At 36.0% G+C, this 21117-nt stretch overlaps 1 protein-coding gene across 1 annotated transcript in view; it reads left to right on the plus strand.

The window, feature by feature from the left end:
• LOC106464064 (transcription factor Sox-5-like) overlaps window positions 1-21117 on the plus strand; it is a 102295-nt gene that overhangs the window by 73313 nt on the left and 7865 nt on the right. The window contains exons 5-10 of the mRNA XM_013924175.2: window positions 2772-3068; window positions 10991-11166; window positions 11428-11623; window positions 12413-12515; window positions 13804-14022; window positions 15494-15661. Coding sequence (XP_013779629.2) covers window positions 2772-3068; window positions 10991-11166; window positions 11428-11623; window positions 12413-12515; window positions 13804-14022; window positions 15494-15661 — 1159 coding nt within the window. The remainder of the gene's footprint in view (window positions 1-2771; window positions 3069-10990; window positions 11167-11427; window positions 11624-12412; window positions 12516-13803; window positions 14023-15493; window positions 15662-21117) is intronic.

The following is a 21117-nucleotide window of genomic DNA, read 5'->3' on the forward strand; positions in this document are numbered from 1 at the left end:
CAGTATAGAAATCAGAGGACAAGACTCGATGAGTATATTTCCGAAAGATGGCGTTCTTAAACCTGTCACTTATAGAAGTCGGTTTTCAGTGAAGTCTTCCAAATATTTTCGAGTTCTAACAAATGGAGATACGCCGATGGAGAAATGCTAAAATAGACACAAGTTAAAACTTTTAAGGTGTTCGACGTTTCGAAAATTGTGATTTTTGCATTATCCTACATTTGCGAAACGTCGAACACCTGTTTTACATCAATCTCATTTCTGAATTTAGCGTTTCTGCTAAGAAGTAAACGTTTCGCAAAAGCCTGTTTCTTTGGAATAGCTTTTGTACATTGTAAGTGTGTTCGTTTCAGAGTTGCTACAAGTAAATAGCACCCGCCGCCAACGCTCGTGTGATGAGATAGGTGATGAATTAGCATTTATAAGCGTACACACGGCCCTAATGTGCGGAGTGCGTTTGTATGCCAACAAGTCGCGAAACACGAAACCTAAATATGATAGTCCAGTCACGCTAACCTAGGCCACGCCCACCACGAGTTAAGAGGTTTACTAAATCATAGATAATTTCGGTAATCCTTTATGGGCTATACAAGTTACAATACACTACCGTGAGATCAACCAACTTATGTTATGAGTCACTAACTAATGTATAGTATCTATAACTAGTTGGTGTACCAGTCCCCTGGACGGGTAAATTCATGATTATTGAAAGATTATCTTAGGACATGAAAAGTTGCTTCCCTTATATGTAATTGTAAAAAAACAAAAACGCTCATAAAAACTGCTAAACACAAAATGTGAAATCGCAATTTTGCATGTATCTCCGCATGGACTCAACAAATCTCCACGCCAAATATGATGAAGATCCATCAATAGGGGGTGAAGTAGTGGTAAAAAATGGAAAACTGGAAATTTGTATGTATCTTTCCATGGACCCACTGAATCTTCATAATAAATTTGGTGAAGATCCATCAACAGAAGGCGAAGTAATGGTAAAAAATCCAAAATGCAAAACTAAACATTTTTATGTATCTCCCCATGGATCCAACAAACTTTCATGCCAAATGTGGTGAAGATCCATCTACAGGGGGCGAAGTAGTGGTAAAAAACGCCCATAAAAACCGCAAAACTAAACATTTGTATCTCCCCATGGACCCAATGAACCTCCATCCACACCCTGCGAAGTAGTTACATGAACATACAATAGTATTATATTTATATAGATTCTTTTTAACCTATACCAGTTATAATACACTACAGGCAGACAAACCAAACTGTGTTATAGAGGCTTAGTAGCTAATGTATAGTACTGATAATTCTTTATAGCCTATGCTAGTTATAATACACTACCGGCAGACAAACCAACGTGAGTTAGGAGGTTTATTAATTAATGAAGAGTGTCGATAATTATTTATAGTTAGAGTACCGGGGTACCGTCAAAGTGAGATTAGAGGGTTATTAACTGATGAACGGTATCGACAATTCTTTATAATGTATACAAGTTATAATACAATACCGGGATACCGACAAACTGAGCTAAGGGTTTTATTAACTGTTTGATAATTTCAATAATTATTCATAATCCACATCAGTTATGATACAATACCGGGATACCGACAAACTGAGCTAAGGGTTTTATTAACTGTTTGATAATTTCAATAATTATTCATAATCCACATCAAATTCGATGACGAGGAACCCACTTTGAGACTAATAATGGCTGGAGACGGCTTAAATGGGTACCTGATGATGACAAAACCTTGTCGAAACGTTGTACATTTGCTGTCATGTTAAGCTTATATTAAAGTTTTTCTTCATTACCCATTTAAGCCGTCTCCAGCCATTAATAATCCACATCAGTTATGATACAATACCGGGATACCGACAAACTGAGCTAAAGGTTTTATTAACTGTTTGATAATTTCAATAATTATTCATAATCCACATCAGTTATGATATAATACCGGGATATTGAACTAGAATGATTTGATTGTTTGTTTCATAAGTTTCGCGCAAAGCTGTACAAAGGGCTGTTTGAAGCATACTGAAGCACTCTCCGCCAACTCTTTGCTATTCTTGTCTCACCAAACAGTGAGAATTGACCATCAACCTTATTGTTTATCCACTGCTCCAAAGTGTGGAGACTGGTGTAAGTTTAGTAAGTTACTTTTTTATATGTATAGTTTATCGACTGGCACAAGTTCCGGTGGTTATATTCGTTCATGAAAGAACGTTCTAACCCTAAGAAAAATTAGTGTATGTACAGTATTGCGAAAGGTTTTGAAAATTGATGCGGTTTTTGGACGTTATGTTTCTGTTATTTTGCCATACATCTGTAGTGGTGAAGATGGATGACAATCCCAGTACTTCTTGTTTGTTTGTGTTTAATACATCTTTTACTTGTTGTTAATATTTTCAACCTAAGAGGCACGTAACAACGGATAAACAGCTAGGTCAGAGACCACAAGTTCAGACAAAGTCGTTCCTCATTTGAAACTGCTAACCAGAGTAGGAGTAAACAATCAATAGCACCAGCCGCCTACAAATTAATTCCTAACTGAATAGCGGGACATCTCTGCTAGAACCTTGGATCGGAAGATTCAGCTTGACACTCTAATTACTGGGCTGTGCTCGACCTTTTAAATTTGTTTAATTTATATCAATGAAGAACTTCCTTTGTCCTTATGAAGGTTTTGTACATTCATTTACTGTTCATTTTAGAGTTGCTTTCTTATTGTAGTTCACTTACGTTCGTTTTTTGTTCTTTTCAGATTCGACTCAATGATCAGTATATGGCTGCTGCAGCAACCAAATCCTTACCTGGAATGCCCGGAATAGCGGCAGGGGTTACACCTCAAGGTCTCATGTTTCTTCCTGTCTTTGATGGAGGCTTTTCTAGTGGTGCGGGAGTACCTCATCCCGGTGGGATAGGGGATTTGGACACCACGACAACTGGAATTTCCCCCATGTCTCTGCCGCCACAAACACTCAGCTCCACCACGCGGCAATTGTCACCAAACAAAACAACAAATATGGCCCCTGAACCCTTAGGAGATAGACCACTTACGGTAGGTTCCAATATAATGTCTTGGTGTTTAAATTTTTAATAATCAATAATACACATTTATTGTTGTTGTTGTTTTTCTTTTTTACGGTGTCAGTTTTACGGGGCCAGATTCTTTATAGTAGGCGTCTGTGGCTTGTTGGCGATAAATTTCAACGATGAACAAACAGTACACAGTCCACTTGTTTTAAAATAATATATTAAAACAAGTCAAATATCTGAAAAAAAAAAATTCTCACAGTTGAATCTAGAGCTTTAAATAATTCACTTTTTCATCAAAAGTACACACAGGCTGGTTCGATTATTTTAGACCCGAATTGACAAGACAAATTATTTATTCTCTCCTCTGTTATCACAATGCAATCAGTGATAAGCTCACTTAAGTTACCTAATGGGTTACCACAGTTGTATCCAGAGCTTTAAATAATTTTCTCCCTTTCGTGAAAGTTCACATAGGCGGGTTCAATTACTTTAGAAAACCCTTTGACAAGACAAATTATTCTTCTATACCTCTGTTGTTACAATACAAGCTGTGATACTTTTTCTTTAGAAATCGCCCGTTACAGCCAAATTGACCATCACGCAGTATAACTTCACTTTCACTAACTTAACTTCCTCCTCTCTGTATCTGCACGTATATATAACACGTAACAGAAAAATCTAGAAATATCTAGCCCTCTAGTAACAACAATACTAAACATAACTAGAAAGACTTAGAACTTTCGAGTAAGTTTCAACAATATTACAAATGCCTAGTACAGCAATTAAACTGCATACACAATGTACGACTTGTACAGTTACGTAACAAAACTTGTCATAACTATCGCTTTAAAAATAATTAACTTGTAACACCCTTGTTATGAAAACTAAATAACGATTAAATATTAAATCACCAAATGAACTAAACAATAACTCTTAGACTAAACATTCTCGTATATCCAACAATAAGCTTCTCTTCAAGAAAAATATTTACAATATATTTTATAATACATATACAAAGACTGTTCTCAGCTCATACACAAAGTCTCATCATATATTCTGTACCAACATATGCAGTTCCCTTGTTGGTCTCGCTCTTTGTAGTGCTTCACCTTGATCTTGTGTTACCTGAGGCTTATCTTTCCTGATATATCCGTATACTGACATATTAGATCTTGTACCTCTTTCTTCTGCTTGTCAGTCAGTTCTTCACTGATGTTGACGTCTTTGTATGTCTCATCTCCACCCAACGGTCTTGGGTCTAGTAGGTCCTCATCTTCTATGACAAAGTAACTGTCGTCTGGTTCTGCATCTATGACAGCTACACCTGCCATGTCCATCTGTGCCTCAATAGCTCTACCCTTTATGTCTTCTTCCTTCTCAAAGTACCTCTTCAACAGATTGGCATGGTATATCTTGGTCTTTTCGTCCACTTTCACTTATAGTCCATTCTGTTGACCACTTCCTGTACTTCAAAAGGTCCTTTTCACTGCAAAGTGAGTTTGTTGTCTGTGGGTAGCAGAACTAACACCTTCTGTCTAATCTTGAAATGTCGATCCTTGGTCTTCTTGTCATATAACTGCATCTTACAGCCTTTGATGTGTTTAGTTTCCCCAATAGAACTGCTTTGATAGATCCAGTACAGCACTCCTTTCTGGCTCTCTAGTTTGTACGTCTCTTTCCCCTTTGTCTTGTGCTCCACTTTTTCTCGGGCGCTGTCCCAAAGTTTGTGCAGTCAAGGGTCTTTCTTCTGCACTTCCTTCAGTTCCCATAGGCCTACATTCACCTTTCGAGACTTGCAGGAGCTTAATGTCTTGCATGTTTTTCTTTTCTTAAGCTCTAATGGTGACTGCACATGCCCCATCAGTATCCTTTCTGTGTGGCTCTTTCAAACTGCTACTACCTGCTGTGTTTCCTATCACAAAATCGTAGATTGGTGCCTTCATACTCATGATCTCAAGTTGTATGGAGTGTCCACTTTTATTCTTGCTATGGGTAACTTTCTCACTGTCGCATCAATCAGCACACACAGACGTACCTTGCCCTTCATCTGGTCATCAGATACTAGACAGGTTCTCACTGCTGCACTACTGCACCCAGTGTCTCATAGGACTTTCACTTTCTTGTTCTTGACATAACTTTCACCTATTGGCATGTGATTTGTTGGCACTTCTCGATGTCTGTCACATGCTCCGATCATTACTGGCATTGTTGATCCATTTCCTAACTTGAGTTGACCATCAGTCATGCACAGTTTAATCATGGTTATAGCACTTCCTTCTTGTGGTGAATTTGACAGATTGTCTCCATTCTGTTTCTTCTGGCAGCAGTATCCATGGTGATTTTATGTTGAAATTTCAGATGCTGCTTGTTGATAGACTTGCACTCATTGACATCTCTTCTTCCTTTTGTCCATTAAGTTTTTGTCACCTTTGGTGGTATCTTGTTTCTGGTCAGCCACCCCTGGTTTCAACCAGTTATTCTTGTACTTTCCAGTTATACTCCCTTTATCGGCTTTGGCCCGGCATGGCCAGGTGATTAGGGCGCTCGACTCGCAATCCGAGGGTCGCGGGTTCGAATCCCCGTCACACCAAACATGCTCGCCCTTTCAGCCGTGGGGGCGTTATAATGTGATGGTCAATCCCACTATTCGTTTGTAAAAGAGTAGCCCAAGAGTTGGCGGTGGGTGGTGATGACTAGCTGCCTTCCCTCTAGTCTTACACTGTTAAATTAGGGACGGCTAGCGCAGATAGCCCTCGTGTAGCTTTGCGCGAAATTCAAAACAAACAAACAAACCATGGGCTTCCATATACTGTTCTGCCAGTTTGATCATCTCATCCACGTCTTTTAGTGCTCTCTCCTTTTGGAACAGTGACATGTCAGTGGAGCACCTGATCATGAACTGGTCACATGTTAGTGGATCTCCCAGTCTCTCAAAACTATTTTCATACACCTGGCCATATGTCAGTCCACCTTGTGAAGTATCACTGTAGACGTGTCACAAACTGAAATACAGTTTCTCCAGTGTAAGGCAGAAACTTTCCTCGGTAAGTTCACAGCATTTCAGGGAGGCCACTTTTAACTTGTCATAATCTATGGCATCTTCTGACGTCATGCCTCCATACACTTGTAGGCATTTTCATTTGAGAAGGGGCTGAGACAGACTGATCAATCACTTTTGTTCCAGTTCTGACTTTGGGCAAATGGTTCATATCTATCCAAGAAAGCATCTATGTCGTCTTTGTTTTCTTCAAATTTGGGCAGCTTGGGTCGACTGGTCCTGACCCCATTGTCTTTCTTGGGTCCTTCCTCTTTCTGTTGGATGAGCTTGGCAATCTCAATTTGTGCTCTTATTCTCTCTATTTCCAGTCTCTCTCCTTTTCTTCTTTCTCAATTTGTTCTCTTATTCACTCTCTCTACTTCTAGTCTCTCTTTTGTCTCTCATTTTCTTCTCTCTCTCTATTTGTATTCCTATCCTCTCCTCTCTGTTGACTCTCCTTTTCTCTTTAGGTCTTGTTGTTATTTAACAAAACACTCGTAGATCACCATCTTTTAGCCCTAGTCAGACGACATGGTTGCATAGCATGATTGTAATCTCTACACTTTTTTCGCCACCATTACAATTCTGCGTATATAGGCCTACTTCCGCTGTCGTTCACGTCTATTTCTACCGCCGTTTATCTCTGTATAATGCTGGCTAGCTCGCCAAATGTCAGTTTTATGAGGCCGGATTCTTTACAGTAGGTGTCTGTGACTTATTGGCGATAAAATTCAATGATGAGCAAACAACTGTCAGTCAATGTATATATATAAATTCGTTACACAATCGGTTATCACAGTTGTATCCAGAGCTTTAAATAATTATTTCTTTTTCATCAAAGTCCACAAAGGCGGGTTCAATTACTTTAGAAAACCCTTTGACAAGACAAATTATTCTCCTCTAGCCATTGTTATTACAACACTAGCTGTGAAATTCACTTTAGAAATCGCCTGTATCGCCTAAACAGACAATCACGCAGTCTACCTTAATTTTGCTTTCACTAACCTAAGTTTTCCTCTCTGTATCTGCACGTATTTATAACACGCGAAAGTGAAATCTAGAAATATATATCGCACACTAGTAACAACAATATTAAACATAACGGGAAAAACTTAGAAGCTTCGAGTAAGATGACGTCAACAATATTCCAAAAGCCGACTATAACAATTAAACTACACACACAACGTACGACTCTACTCGTACAGAGTTACATAACGAAACTTATCATAACTATCGCTTTTAAAATGATTAACTTTTACACACTCTTGTTATAAAAACTATATAATCATTAAATATTAAATCACTAAATAATAACTTAAACTAAACAGTCTTGTGTATTCAACACACGGATATCATGACTTGCTTAAGAACATCGCTTTATAGACTGCAAGTCATTTAATTACAAGTCTCCCGGAGAGTCAGAAGTAAGTTTCCGGAGGTGCAACGCTAAAAATCGGAGTTCGATTCCCTGCAGTGGACATATAATCCATTATGTCGTTTTGCACACACACACACAAAAAAACAGAAAAATTTAATCAAAAACAATATATAAAAAAGGAGAGTAAAACATATCAATAGTAAAATTACCCTATTCTCACTTATATGTATGCAGTATAAAGGTCTTTCAGTAGCTGAGCAGTAAGCAGCTGAGCTTATAAATCAAAATTCGGGAACACAGCACAGATAATCCATTGTTTAACTTTCTGCTTAGACAAACAAGCTGAAAAAAAAATCGTATTATGCCATTGTTGTTCATAGAGACATGTATTTTTGTTTTATATTTAAATCCTGCTTAATGTAAATGTTTACATCTATGGTGTTAATAGTCGTATTTGACTTGGTTCTTTTTACTCGTCATGGTTTACAATAGAAAAAAAGAATTTATAAAATTAAATCCTCCTACCAAGTAACCTTACTAACAAAACTTCACTGCAAAAGTGACCACAAGCTTCTTAGCTGTACAAACATGTGGATATTGATTTTAGTATACTTTGTACAATAGGATGAAAGTCGCGAAGCATTTAACAAAGCATGTATATAGTTTCCCCCGAAAGAGGGCTGAAGGGGTGACCTGTTTTAACCATTCACACCACTAAACAGTAGTGTGTTGTCTGTAAGTCGGTAGACACTAAAATGACGTCACATAAGGGACATTTAACGTTGCAATTTCTACTGTCGTGACGTCAGTAAAACGTGCACATGCCATAAATCACGAGTAGAAATTATGCACTCTGTAGGCTACAACACGGTATGACATATGAACTTCAAAAGCAAGAAATAAAAATATTTTTACTCTTAATTTTGGTTTTATTTATTCTTGAAACAGAACACTTTCAGAAAGTCTTCGGTAGCACATCTAGTAGTATATCCTGCTATGGCTAACATAAAACTGTAATATCACAAATTTAACTATGCAGTGTTATTTTTCTTGAATAGCTACCGAAGAGTATATTGACAAACAAAAAAAATTACAGAAGTGAAATACACACGAATTGTTTAAGTAACATTCGTAATTATTTCACGATGTATCAAGTCGATTTTCGTTAAATAAAGCCCTCAAAATTAGAGGAACACAATTGAGCCCTCTATAGTCATTTTCTATAACTACTTGTGATAAATGACATACACCACGATAGTTTCACTTTACAAATACCCGCCAAAAAGAATATAAAATTCTGAATATTAAACCTGGATTGAAACCCTCTTGCACAAACGATACCAAGATGTGAAAGAAAAATGAAGCCACTGAACGACGAAAAAGATTACAACAATTTACAACTAAGCAAACTTTCGATCATATTTTTACTCTTAGGATCTTCTGGCCATAACTACTCAGAATTATTCAGATATTTATCAGAGGGGTAAGCTCTACGTTTAAAAAGTTATATTATAGTTGGTGATGATGCTTTAATTGACTGAACAATCACAGATCATCATAAGAGCAGGATATATATAAAGTATAGATTTATGCAAAACAGTATATGCTTAAAAATATTTGTCTATTAATCAAATTAAAAACGTCAATAAACGAATCAGTCCTAGACTCTGATTAGGCCTAATAAGTAGCTAATTGGATTGAAACGTGAGATGAATTTCATGATTTCCACTACTTATTTTAACAAAAAACAATAATTAAACTTTACCTAGGAAAGCTTAATGATAAACTGCGGTGTTTAGTTAACCAGTGAAAGTATATCCCTCCAATCATACAAATGTGGACTTTTTTAACAACAGTGGCTCCCTCTAGCAAAACTTAAAATTTATATTAAGTTAAAGAATCACTGCTGTAATTTTTTGAATTATATGTATTTAAACTGTATGATTAAAGTCAACAGGCCTGTGTTCTTGTCAGCTAAATCTGGAAGGGAAAACATATAAAAGTAAGCAAATATTTAGAAAATAATATGAAATATCAATTCATGCAGCTTATTGATGATTAAATGTTGCCTGTTTTATTCTTATTGTTATTAATGGGGAAACGTTAATGTTTAGTTAGGAACCTTCTGAACTGAATTACAAATTCTAAAATACAATAACAGCAACTCTTACAGTAGGCACGTTCTCATTTTAATAATTATAACTTTCTTACCCATAGTATCGAGTCGTCATCATGTACGAAACACGTAATGAAGACTTTAAAGGTTGCTGTTATTGTATTTTAGAATTGATTAGGAGAAGGTTTAAGGTAGCATTTTTAACATGACAAACTAGGCCTAATGTCCTTGTTTTCATGGGTAATTTACATGATTCTGGAGATGAGTAATAATGTAACAATGCTAAATAGAAATTTATAAGAAGTAATAAAAAATACCATAACGTAACCAATTTGCTAAAACTTCGCAATACTATAAGAAATTGGCATAAAAATAAAGATACGTAGAACACCATGTGAATTATAGACGATTAGATTACACGCAAGAAAGTTTTGGTTTTGTTTAACAATGTACATTTGTAGATGAATCTAACATCTGCTTTTAGCTGTTATGTCACGTTAATCCATGGCTTTCCCTTTTGCTTATATCTTCCTAGTTAAAAAAAGAGGCGGGAATATATTTTATGAGCAAGACAGTAACATTAAGCTCCCTTATCACGTGCGTCTGAGTTCCAGAGTAACCTCTGAAAGGCCACCGTGGAACCTTAGAGAACTCCCACCTAATATTCCAAATACAGATTAGATACGCTACTCTGATAATTGCACTACATCCAGTGATAGTGCCACAAACCCGCGTAAAATTAAACCAGAGCCAGGCACTCGAAGACACTTCAATCTTTCATCTTCTTCAAGTGGACGGGGGGGGGGACAATCGAAAGTAGTTTTATGAAATATTAAGAACACTGACGTCCCGTTTGCATCGTAAATGTACATTATTCAATTGACTTGCTTTGAGATACACAATATTCACGAAGGTAAAGTACGTCTTGACAGTAGGAGACAGCTTACGCGTTTGCGGTTTCCTTTTTCGGTTTCTTTGTTTGAATTCGATGTTTGGGAAGCTTCATTCTGTACATCTATGTTAGGTTTCCAGGTAAATTAATTTTCAGCATCATACTAACCAAATATATAAGACGAAAATTTGATAATTGAGAAGAGAAGCTTTAAAAAGCATAGCCTACAACATCGGCTTGGCGTAACACTCAACATTTGTTATTCTATGTGAATTAACGTGAGGCACATTGAATCCGAGGACTCGCGGTTCGCGTCCTGTTGCTTCAAAATCACGAACCACACTATGAGGCCGTGGGTATAAGAGTGACGGTCACATCATATACTATTAGGTGTGAACAGCTCCAAAGTTGGCGGTGGGTGATGTCAGTCTGCCAGTTCAATATCATGGATGCTTTGCGTGAATATCAGAAACAAACATACCAAATTCTAACCAGATTTTTTTTATTTTTTTTTTCCACAGTCATTCCTATCTCCACTTCAGCCTTGGGTGTCTGGTGCGCCACCTGTCGTTCCAATGTGTAGCTCCTCCACCAACAACTCGGTTCAACCCGCAACAAAATCCTCAGACTCAATCCCAGAAAATGATGGTCCGCTAAACCTTAGTAAACCTAAATCTTGTGGCAGTAATCCAAGCAGGTAGATTTTTTCTTTTTATGGTTTGTCTTATCATACTTTCTTTTTCATACTTAGTTAAACATTTTTGTTCTAGTTTAAACTATGTTTCTTTGTGAATTGTAAATTATCTCATTTCGTTAATTATCAATTACCACCATAATTGCATATCTGAACTCACCTGCTCCTCATCCTTCTGATGAACATCTAAAATACAGATTTGTGACCGCCAATTTTTACTTTTATCCAGAAAATATAACCAATTTTTTTAAATCTATTCTCCAGTGCCAGCTCCAGCCCAACTCCTCACCTTAACATTAAGCAAGAAGAGAAGGAAAGAGGACAATCTCCAAGCCTTTCCAAACGACGGTCTCCAAACCAGACTAGCAAATGCTCCTCATCTCCATCATTCAGTTCTCCAATACCAACCAACACCAGTATGGCAAGTTTGCTAGGAGCAGTATCACCTGAAGTATATTCGGTAAGAGTGTTATCCCTAATATCAGATTAGAAATATCACAGTCTACTGTTATTAACAAAATTAAAGGAAGAAAATGATATTTCAGCACTCGACATAATCTCAAATTTCTTAGGTTTTTGTTTGAATGAGAATTTTAGAAAACGAAATACGCAGATTTTGTTTATTTAACATTTTCCAGAAAATTTTTGAGGGTTAAAGCAAAACGATTTTTCTGAATGCGTTCAACTCTGCGTGAATAACCTCGCACCACTATACAGTAGTGTGCTGTCTGTCTGTCAGTCAGTAGACACTAAAATGGCGTCATATAAGGGACGTTTAACATTGCAATTTGTACTGTCGTGATATCAGTAAAACGTGCGCGTGCCATGAATCACGAGAAGAATTATACACTCTGTAGGCTACAACACGGCATGACGTATGAACTTCAAAAGCAAGAAATAAAAATATTTGTTACTCTTAATTTTGGTTTTATTTACTCTTGAAACGGAACACTTTCGGGGATCCCACGGAAATGCATTTAGCTTTTAGCAGTATAAGCTTCAGACTTGCTGCTGATCCACCAGGGGGCCAGAATATTATTAAACGCTCAAGTTTGCAATGAAATGTTAAAGTTTTCTGTATGTAATGCATAGTAAGAAATACTTGATAGTTTCTCTTTTTTGTTGTTGGAATTGCTTATGTAAGTATCAATAACTGTCTGCTTTAATTTTTTTTGAGTAGTGTTTTTAAATATTTACAACAAAAATTAACGAGTGCATAATATATTGCTTCTGTTGTTTTGTTTTCTAGGCTGCAGCCTCGTCTTTTATGCAGGGAACAAGTCATTATATGCTTCCTCCACACTTGAGAAATGCGGCACATATGCCACTAGGTGGCATTGTTGGTCATCCTGGTAAGAATGTATTTGTTGAAGTAGAATAATTTTATGTAGATTGTGTTCCTTTTTTACGTTTTATTAGGTAGTTCGTTTGTTTTTTGTTATGTTTTGCAAATGACGTTATGACTATGAAATCAAATTTTGGCTATTCCAAATATCTCTATATGTCGAATTCTATCTGTCTTAAAATTTAGTTGTGTAATTTGTCACGGAAAAATTCAATTTTAACAATATAGGCAGATTATCTCTGAGTGGCTCATTTAAAAATAAATATTCTAGGGGAGGATCCCCACGATATCCTCAAGGTCTTTACGCCTGACGGTGCCCTAATTTTGTCACAAAAATGGAAAACAGTCAGAGCATTCTACATGAAACCTTCCTACATCGTATTTTGTTCTTATACGTTTGTTCTGATTGTTTTCTCAACGAGAATCTCATTGAATTAGAAATATTTCTTATTTATCTGAAATAATAGCAGTGAAGTGAGCACATATCAATTAACCTGAGAAATTCACAACCTCTCGGACTACCATCAAATCAGTGCTGCCACATGGTGGCCTTGATTTTATTATTTACAAGCTGGGAGTTTCTCATATCGTCAAAGGAAGAATTAAGAGCGCTGAGTTTTGTATATGTTGTAAAAATATGTATATCATTAAATTATATAAATCACAAAAGACAAAATACAGTTATTTTCGTATTATTAATTTTGAACCAAAGGCCTTTGATATTTTCGAAATGAACAACACCTTACGTGTACCATGTGACACATAACATTCAGACATGACCATTCCTTATTTAGAACTACTGACTAAAAGAAGGCCAACAAACAAGTAGTACTCGCCATCTATGCGAATCCACGTCACACCGAACACGCTCGCCCTTTCAGCTGTGTAGGCGTTATAATATAACGGTCAATTCCACTATTCGCTGGTAGAAGAGTAGCCTAAAAACTGGTGGTGTTGACTAGCTGCCTTCCCTCCCTATAGTCTATCACTGCTAATTTGGGGATGTCTAGCGCAGATAGCCCTCGTGTAGCTTTGCGCGAAATTCAAACCAAACCAATTTAATCAGCGCTAAATAATGGTTCGAACCTTGGTGGAATTATAGTCTTTGTATTAATGCTTTAAGTCACTTGCTAGTGATTGTTTCATCAGTGTGAATACTTTAAAGCATACAAAATGTGTAATCTTGTTTTCCAGTAAGTTTTAAGATTACGATCGAATTTCTAAGCACCAGTATTTATGTTCATGTGAAAATTACCAGAGAAAAGAGGTTCTAACTAACCCTTCTGTTCCAAAAGGTAGTCTGCTTGGTGGGGGAGTGATGGGAAAGGATGGGATACCTACCTCGTTAGCCGCCTCGTCACTTGGCATGGGACAAGTCTCCCCTACTGGCTTTCCACTGGGAGCTGATGGAAAGCACTTTCCACTTCACATGTATCTGGCACCACAGAATAGTGACACGTTTTCCTCGACATCTAGTAATACCAGAAGAGACATCACTGAAGAAGACAAGAAAGGTAAGGGTGCTGTTACTTAGACACCACTGAAGAAGACAAGAAAGGTAAGGGTGCTGTTACTTAGACACCGATGAAGAAGACAAGAAAGGTAAGGGTGCTGTTACTTAGACACCATGAAGAAGACAAGAAAGGTAAGGGTGCTGTTACTTAGACACCGATGAAGAAGACAAGAAAGGTAAGGGTGCTGTTACTTAGACACCACTGAAGAAGACAAGAAAGGTAAGAGTGCTGTTACTTAGACACCAATGAAGAAGACAAGAAAGGTAATGGTGCTGTTACTTAGACACCAATGAAGAAGACAAGAAAGGTAAGGGTGCTGTTACTTAGACACCGATGAAGAAGACAAGAAAGGTAAGGGTGCTGTTACATATTAGTATAAAGAAATTCTGGATATTTTGATCCAAGTGAACTGAATAAAAATCTCCAAGGAAAACTCATTTATCACAAATGGACCGCGTCCCGCAAGTTTATTTGTTTAAGACAGAGCTATACAATGGGATTATTTGTTTTAAGACAGAGCTATACAATGGGATTTCTGCTCTGTTCCCACCTTATGGATCGAGCCCCGGGTTTTATAACTATAATTTTCCAAGCTTAACGCTGAGCCACCTTAAAAAAAAAAGTTTTAATTTGCGACAGGTTTGCAAACAAAATCTCATCTTATTGACGGATTAATAACACCAGGCACACGTACACTTACTGACTAATAAAAGATAAGTCTAGGAACGGAAAGTAAAGCATTTGGATAAACATGGTTTATTTCTAAAGAAAGTATACCTTTTATTTAAAAGTAATCTTTATTTTATACGAAGATAAATCATCGGTTTGTTTTTATATTATTCACCGACGGTTAAGCCTACACGTGGCACGTTATTGGGTTAATTTATATTTTAGCGTGTTAAAAAACTCAGTGTAAAGAATCTACCAAAAAGACTGAAACTAAATCACTCATTTTCTCTGTAAGATCCACCTGGTAGAAGTTACTGACGTTAACTGCGATATTGATTATAATTTTGTTTAATTTTTTTTTGTCTGACCTATATATATATATATTTTCGATACCTTGTAATAAAACTAAGCGGATCCATGAAAAATTTGGTGGATAAGTAAGTTTCGTTATTGCCGTAGCACATGCATTAATACATAGATTATAATACCACTTCTACACGTAAAATGATGTAATAAACATCTGCCACAATTATATTCATTTATTATAGTATATAATTAGCCCGACACTATAGTGTTTCAGAGTTGACCACTAGATGGAGCTCGTGTTGCATTGCCCACCTAAAACAAAATGTTTGAAATAGAAGATTGCTTTTTTTTGGAATGTGAAGAAAAGTATCGTTATAATACACTCATTAGGAACACGTGTAACAGAAATATATAGAATTAAGAAGTATAAGATGGAAAATATTTCACTAATTACACCCAAGATTCTTACACCGGATCTTTACATCCCTTTCTTTAGGTAAATTGCTTGGAGCAAAAATCATTCGTCAGAGTAAGAAGGACGGTGAAGGAAGGCCACATATCAAACGTCCTATGAACGCATTCATGGTGTGGGCCAAAGATGAAAGAAGAAAAATTCTTAAGGCTTGTCCAGACATGCACAATTCCAACATCTCCAAAATACTTGGTAAGCTTTCGTTTCTTATATCAGCATATGAACTTTTAACTAGTTTAACATTAAATTTGTTTGTTTACGGTTAAGCACAAGGCTGCACAATGGGCTATCTGTGCCGTGCCCACTACTGGTTTCAAAACCCGTTTTTTAGCATTAGAAGTCCGCAGACATGTCACTGGGGAGCTAACACTAAAAATCGAAGCTTCTTCAGCACAGTGTTAACCCTAACAGTTATGTACAACAAATATCGTATTAATATTAATGCTATTAATTTCACGAAACAGTATTTGTTCAGGTTTCGAATGAAAAGTTTAGTGGGAATCAACATGAGATCTTGTTATAATCAATTGGTTAAAGCCTGTGTCTTTTAATTTCTTTACATTCATCAAGGCTTACTTTTTCTCAGATGTTTTTTTATGGTTTATTACCTGATCTAACTTAAGTAACAAGTTTCCCACCTAAAATCCTGCACCATTTTTGTACAGAGGCTGAATGGTAGCAGAGAGTGGAAAAAAAATTGGCATTTTCCACAATATTCAGTGCCCTATATTTTAGATATATTTAACCAAGAGACATAGGGACCACAGTGACATTGAAATAAACTAAAATGTTATGGTTATTATTAAGATGTGTTGAATATTTTAGTTATCGGAGAGTAGGGTAGTACTCTCTATGTATGGATGGCACGGAAGCCCGTATTAAAACAATAGAAATGCCATCTGTATTTTATTTTATTTACTAGTCCCTATAAACTAGATGTGAAGAGCTACCTGACATAGTCACTCTATCTCCGGTGTATATGCCTCTTATCAGCTATCCAGAGCGACCCAAAGTCGAAAACTGGCAAATAGCCAAAACCTAGATTTCTTATTTTGTTCATCATCATCTTTCTTCAACAGGCCTAGAGCCTACCTAGTTCTAGTAGTAACTATAATTTTATCATCATGTCATAGAACAAAGCAGTCTTCACGATCTTTGACTACCTATTATATTACTATAATACTGTACAAAATTTATAAAGCTTTATAATACACTCTATAACCTAGTAACCCACTTACAACATCTTATAAAAAGTAAACAAACAAGTATTAGGGAAAAAACATATCGCTAAATAAGAAAGCTATCTAGGGCTGATTACTGAACTTGATAAAAAGAACCAAACAAGATAGGGATGGAAGTGAACATGTCACTTGATCCGGCTCATAATCACATAGCACACTAAGCTGTTTCGACTTTACATTGATAACAAAATCCTAACTTACTGGCTTCCTCGCTGACGAAAGAAATAGAACCAGTACTTCCAATCGTAAAATGTTACTCTAATGTAAAATAGTCATAAAAACTAGTATTCTAAAGTTAACTAAAGGAAAAGTATAATGATGAAAGCTGAGGTTCTATTCAAACACACCAAGCCTTCGATTTACAAAGTTGGGAATCTAGTAATGTAAAGTTGAGACAGCTTAGTCTGCTACATGATCATTAGCAGATCAAGGGATATGTCCATTGCCATCCCTATCTCGTTTGGTTGCCTTTTTTCGAGTTCAATAGCCAGCCCTACATAGCGTTTTTATTTAGCGATAATTGTTTTGTTTTTTTATCAAATACTTCTCGTAAGTAGAGACCTACAACTTTTACGGTTTATCATAATATAATGGTACAATTTTTATTATTTTGAAACTCTTGTATTTCATCATCTTTTCAACAAGCATAATTCAAAACAAGTTTATACAAAGATTTTGATCTTATTAACTTATAGAAATAATAGTAGCTAGAAATGAGTGAAGTTTGAGTAATGATATCGTTTCCTAACATAGCAAGATAACTTTTACTGATTTGGTAGTCTTGTATCTTAATATCCCTTAAACGCACGTGCCTCAAAGCTAGCCATTACATAATATTTAGAGAGTTTAGTAAGTACAAATAATATTTAGGCTGCAGCTTTTACGTTTTTAAATTGAGCGAGTCTTAACCATCAACATATATATATATATATATATATATGCAAGTTTAGAAAATAAAAATGAAGAATTTATTGTTATTTCAGCTTCTATTAAGTACACGTTTTAAGACTGATTTCTACCAAATATATAACAATCTTAGTACATGTGGTTAATGTCTCAGTTGTAGCTAGTACATTTATGAACAGAAAGCGACCTGAATGTGAATATGTATGCTGGTTTATGAAATAAGGAAAACTCACCTATTTTCAACTGTTTGAGTTATCACGTAGTAAAAATACTAGATGTACTATCGCAGGGTCCCCGAAAGTGTTCTGTTTCAAGAGTAAATAAAACCAAAATTAAAAGTAACAAATATTTTTATTTCTTGTTTTCGAAATTCATATGTCATGCCATGTTCTAGCGTACAGAGTGCATAATTCTTCTCATGATTCATAGCATGCGCACGTTTTAATTACGTCACGACAGTACAACTTGCAATTTTAAGCGTCCCTTATGTGACGTGCGCCACGTAATTGTAACTCTTGTATTTGAGTCAGGCGCGGCTTAAAAGGCAATAAAATAAAGAATAATATATGTAGATGTATAATGTTATGAAATTTAAGTTTTAACCTATTTAGATTAAAAATTTGTGTTTTCGTTTTATAATTTGTAGTTACAAACGGTGGTCACAAGGTCGGTCAAATCGACCAATATACAATAGTGAAAATAACAGATAAAATATAAATTTTTTTCTAAAAACAACGTTTGATAACTATCTGGAGGTTATAAGGATTTCGCATATGAAATTTAAATTTTTTTTATGCATAAAAGTATTTTTAATCTTAAAATCAAAATTACTTTGTATGTTGGATTGTCAACATTTGCAAAGAAAAAAATGAATGAGAAATACATTAGTTAATAAATCTTAAAACTTAATAAAAGATATCTGATATTTTGCTTACGAAAGCCTTGTAATGTTTACTGATAATCTGCACAATTTCGTGAAGGTACGCATACGGTATTAAAAGTTATAGCATGAAAACTACAACAAACAGAAAGTGGTTATGAAGTCGGTCCCTGGGAATCTGAGAACTCTTGCAAATAATGTTCTGTCATTATTGAGAGTCATGCCCGTGTCAGTTGTAGTAGTTGTTTGCTTGGCTGTCATCTGATCAGTGAATGTCTTTAGCTCCATGGTCTTTCCCACTTTCTTACACCTTCACAAGCAACCAACCACACCTGAACTCAGACAAGCTAGTTAATAAAGACGATCAAGAGGATTGATCATGCCCTTAAAAGTCGAGATTATTTATTACACAGCTATTTCAACAACTCTTATCTTTGAGTGACTACAGTCTTTTGGTGTTTTCATTTCTGGTGTTCTTCACTAGTAATAGACGAAATATGAATTAAGCAACTACAAACGTCACCTTCTTTGCTAAAACCAGGGGGAGGGTCACATTACTGGAATACGCCATGATTGTGTATGTTATATGTACGTTTTCTTTCAATGCTGAAAAACAAAATGGGATGCTAAGCTTTGGGAAACCTTTTGTACGCATATTGTGTTCCAGAAAATGTTTTACCTCAATCCATCAACTAATCGATAGGCCTAAACGTTAGTTTCAAAAACAAAATCTTATTGTTATGTTGTGAAATGGCTTAAGTAGTGTTCTTGTGTTTTGACATACTGATCAGCTACATTCCAGATATCACGTATATGCACGCTACGATGACTAGATGTCAGTTATGTAACACTAATATTTATTCAATAAAAGTTGGGACACAAGTTTCAAAACGCAAAAATATCTATCCCTATCGTGCAAACCGACACAATTTCTGATGTTCAAGATTCATTTATTTGTAATGCTTACTAGCTACAGTCAAGATATTATTAGTACAGCGTAAAATGAATGAAAAATATTGAAGAAACCTGTTTTGAGGCATAAGTATCCATAAGCATTTAGAACATTTACAGTAAACGTATTATCCATGTATGCTTAGGATGAATAAAAACTTCTCAAAAATCCTAGGTATTGTTTGTTGAAGAGTTTGGTTTGTTTTTGAATTTCGTGCAAAGCTACACGAGGACTATCTGCGCTAGCCGTCCCTAATTTAGCAGTGTAAGACTAGAGGAGAGGCAGCTAGTCATGACCACCCACCGCCAACTCTTGGGGCTACTCATTTACCAACAAATAGTGGGATTAAGCGTCACATTATAACGCCCCCACGGCTGAAAGGGTGAGCATGTTTGGTGTGACGGGGATTCGAACCCGTGACCCGCAGATTGCGAGCCGAGCACCCTAACCACCTGGCCATGCGGTGGCACATCGGTATGTCTGCGGACTTACAACGCTAGAATCCGGGTTTCGATACCCTTGGTGGACAGAGCACAGATAGCCCAAAGAGAAAGAAAAAAATACAAGAGTTTGTATAAAAGTAAAATTCGTATGTTACGCTGAGATAAATCTTAAAAGTTGTTCAATTCCAATTACAATAATTATTGAAGTAGTAAATGAACCTTTCTAAGAATCTCAATTATTTTGTTATTTATCAATATTTTTATGACCTTTGACTTGTAAGTCTCTCAGTAAGGAGATGCTAGAGGTATATATAACAGGAATATAAAGAAAAACTTCTGTGTCAACCTTGTACCTCCATAACGAAAGCACTGGAAACTCTTTATATAAGATAGACCGTATCGTTAGCCATACAAATTTATTTATTTTATTTGTTTATTTGTTTGTAATTAAGCACCAAAGCTACACAATGGGCTATCTGTGCCTCTGCCCACCACGGGTATCGAAACCCGGATTCTAGCGTTGTAAGTCCGCAGACATACCGCTGTGCCACTGGGGGGGCCCATACAAAGTAGTTGAGAAAGTAACATACAGATGAGTGGAGCGAAATCATATTTCAAGCCACATAATATCTTTCAGCCAGCAGCCTATTAAGATTAAAACAGGTCAAGTAACTTGTAGTAAAACGTTACCTTAGGCCTAGTATATATTTTAACACGACATTCTTAATCTAGTCCATTGTATATGTCGGCTATGGATATGACCAATATAGTGTGGTTGAAAAACTATTATTATACATTGTTCTAATTCTTAAAAATCCCTAACGGATTAGATTGATAATGTAGTGTTAAAAACTATAATAGGTCTAACATTATGTCTTATGACAAATATAAATAATTATAATCATGCTTCGCCAGTTTCTAAAAGGCGTTCATACCATAATAATTGTTGTAGTAAAACACTCATTCAGTCATTTTTGTACTCATTAAAATGTAATTGATAAAAAAAACGTGTTTGATCATAGTTGCATTTCACTATAAACTGTAGAATCATTGTTGCATTTGACTATAAAATACAGAATCATTGTTGCATTTTACTATAAACTGTAGAATCATTGTTGCATTTGACCATAAACTACAGAATCATTGTTGCATTTTACTATAAACTGTAGAATCATTGTTGTATTTGACTATAAACTGTAGAATCATTGTTGCATTTGACTATAAAC

The sequence above is a fragment of the Limulus polyphemus genome, unplaced genomic scaffold (genome assembly GCF_000517525.1).
Source record: "Limulus polyphemus unplaced genomic scaffold, Limulus_polyphemus-2.1.2 Scaffold1552, whole genome shotgun sequence".
NCBI lineage: Eukaryota > Metazoa > Arthropoda > Merostomata > Xiphosura > Limulidae > Limulus > Limulus polyphemus.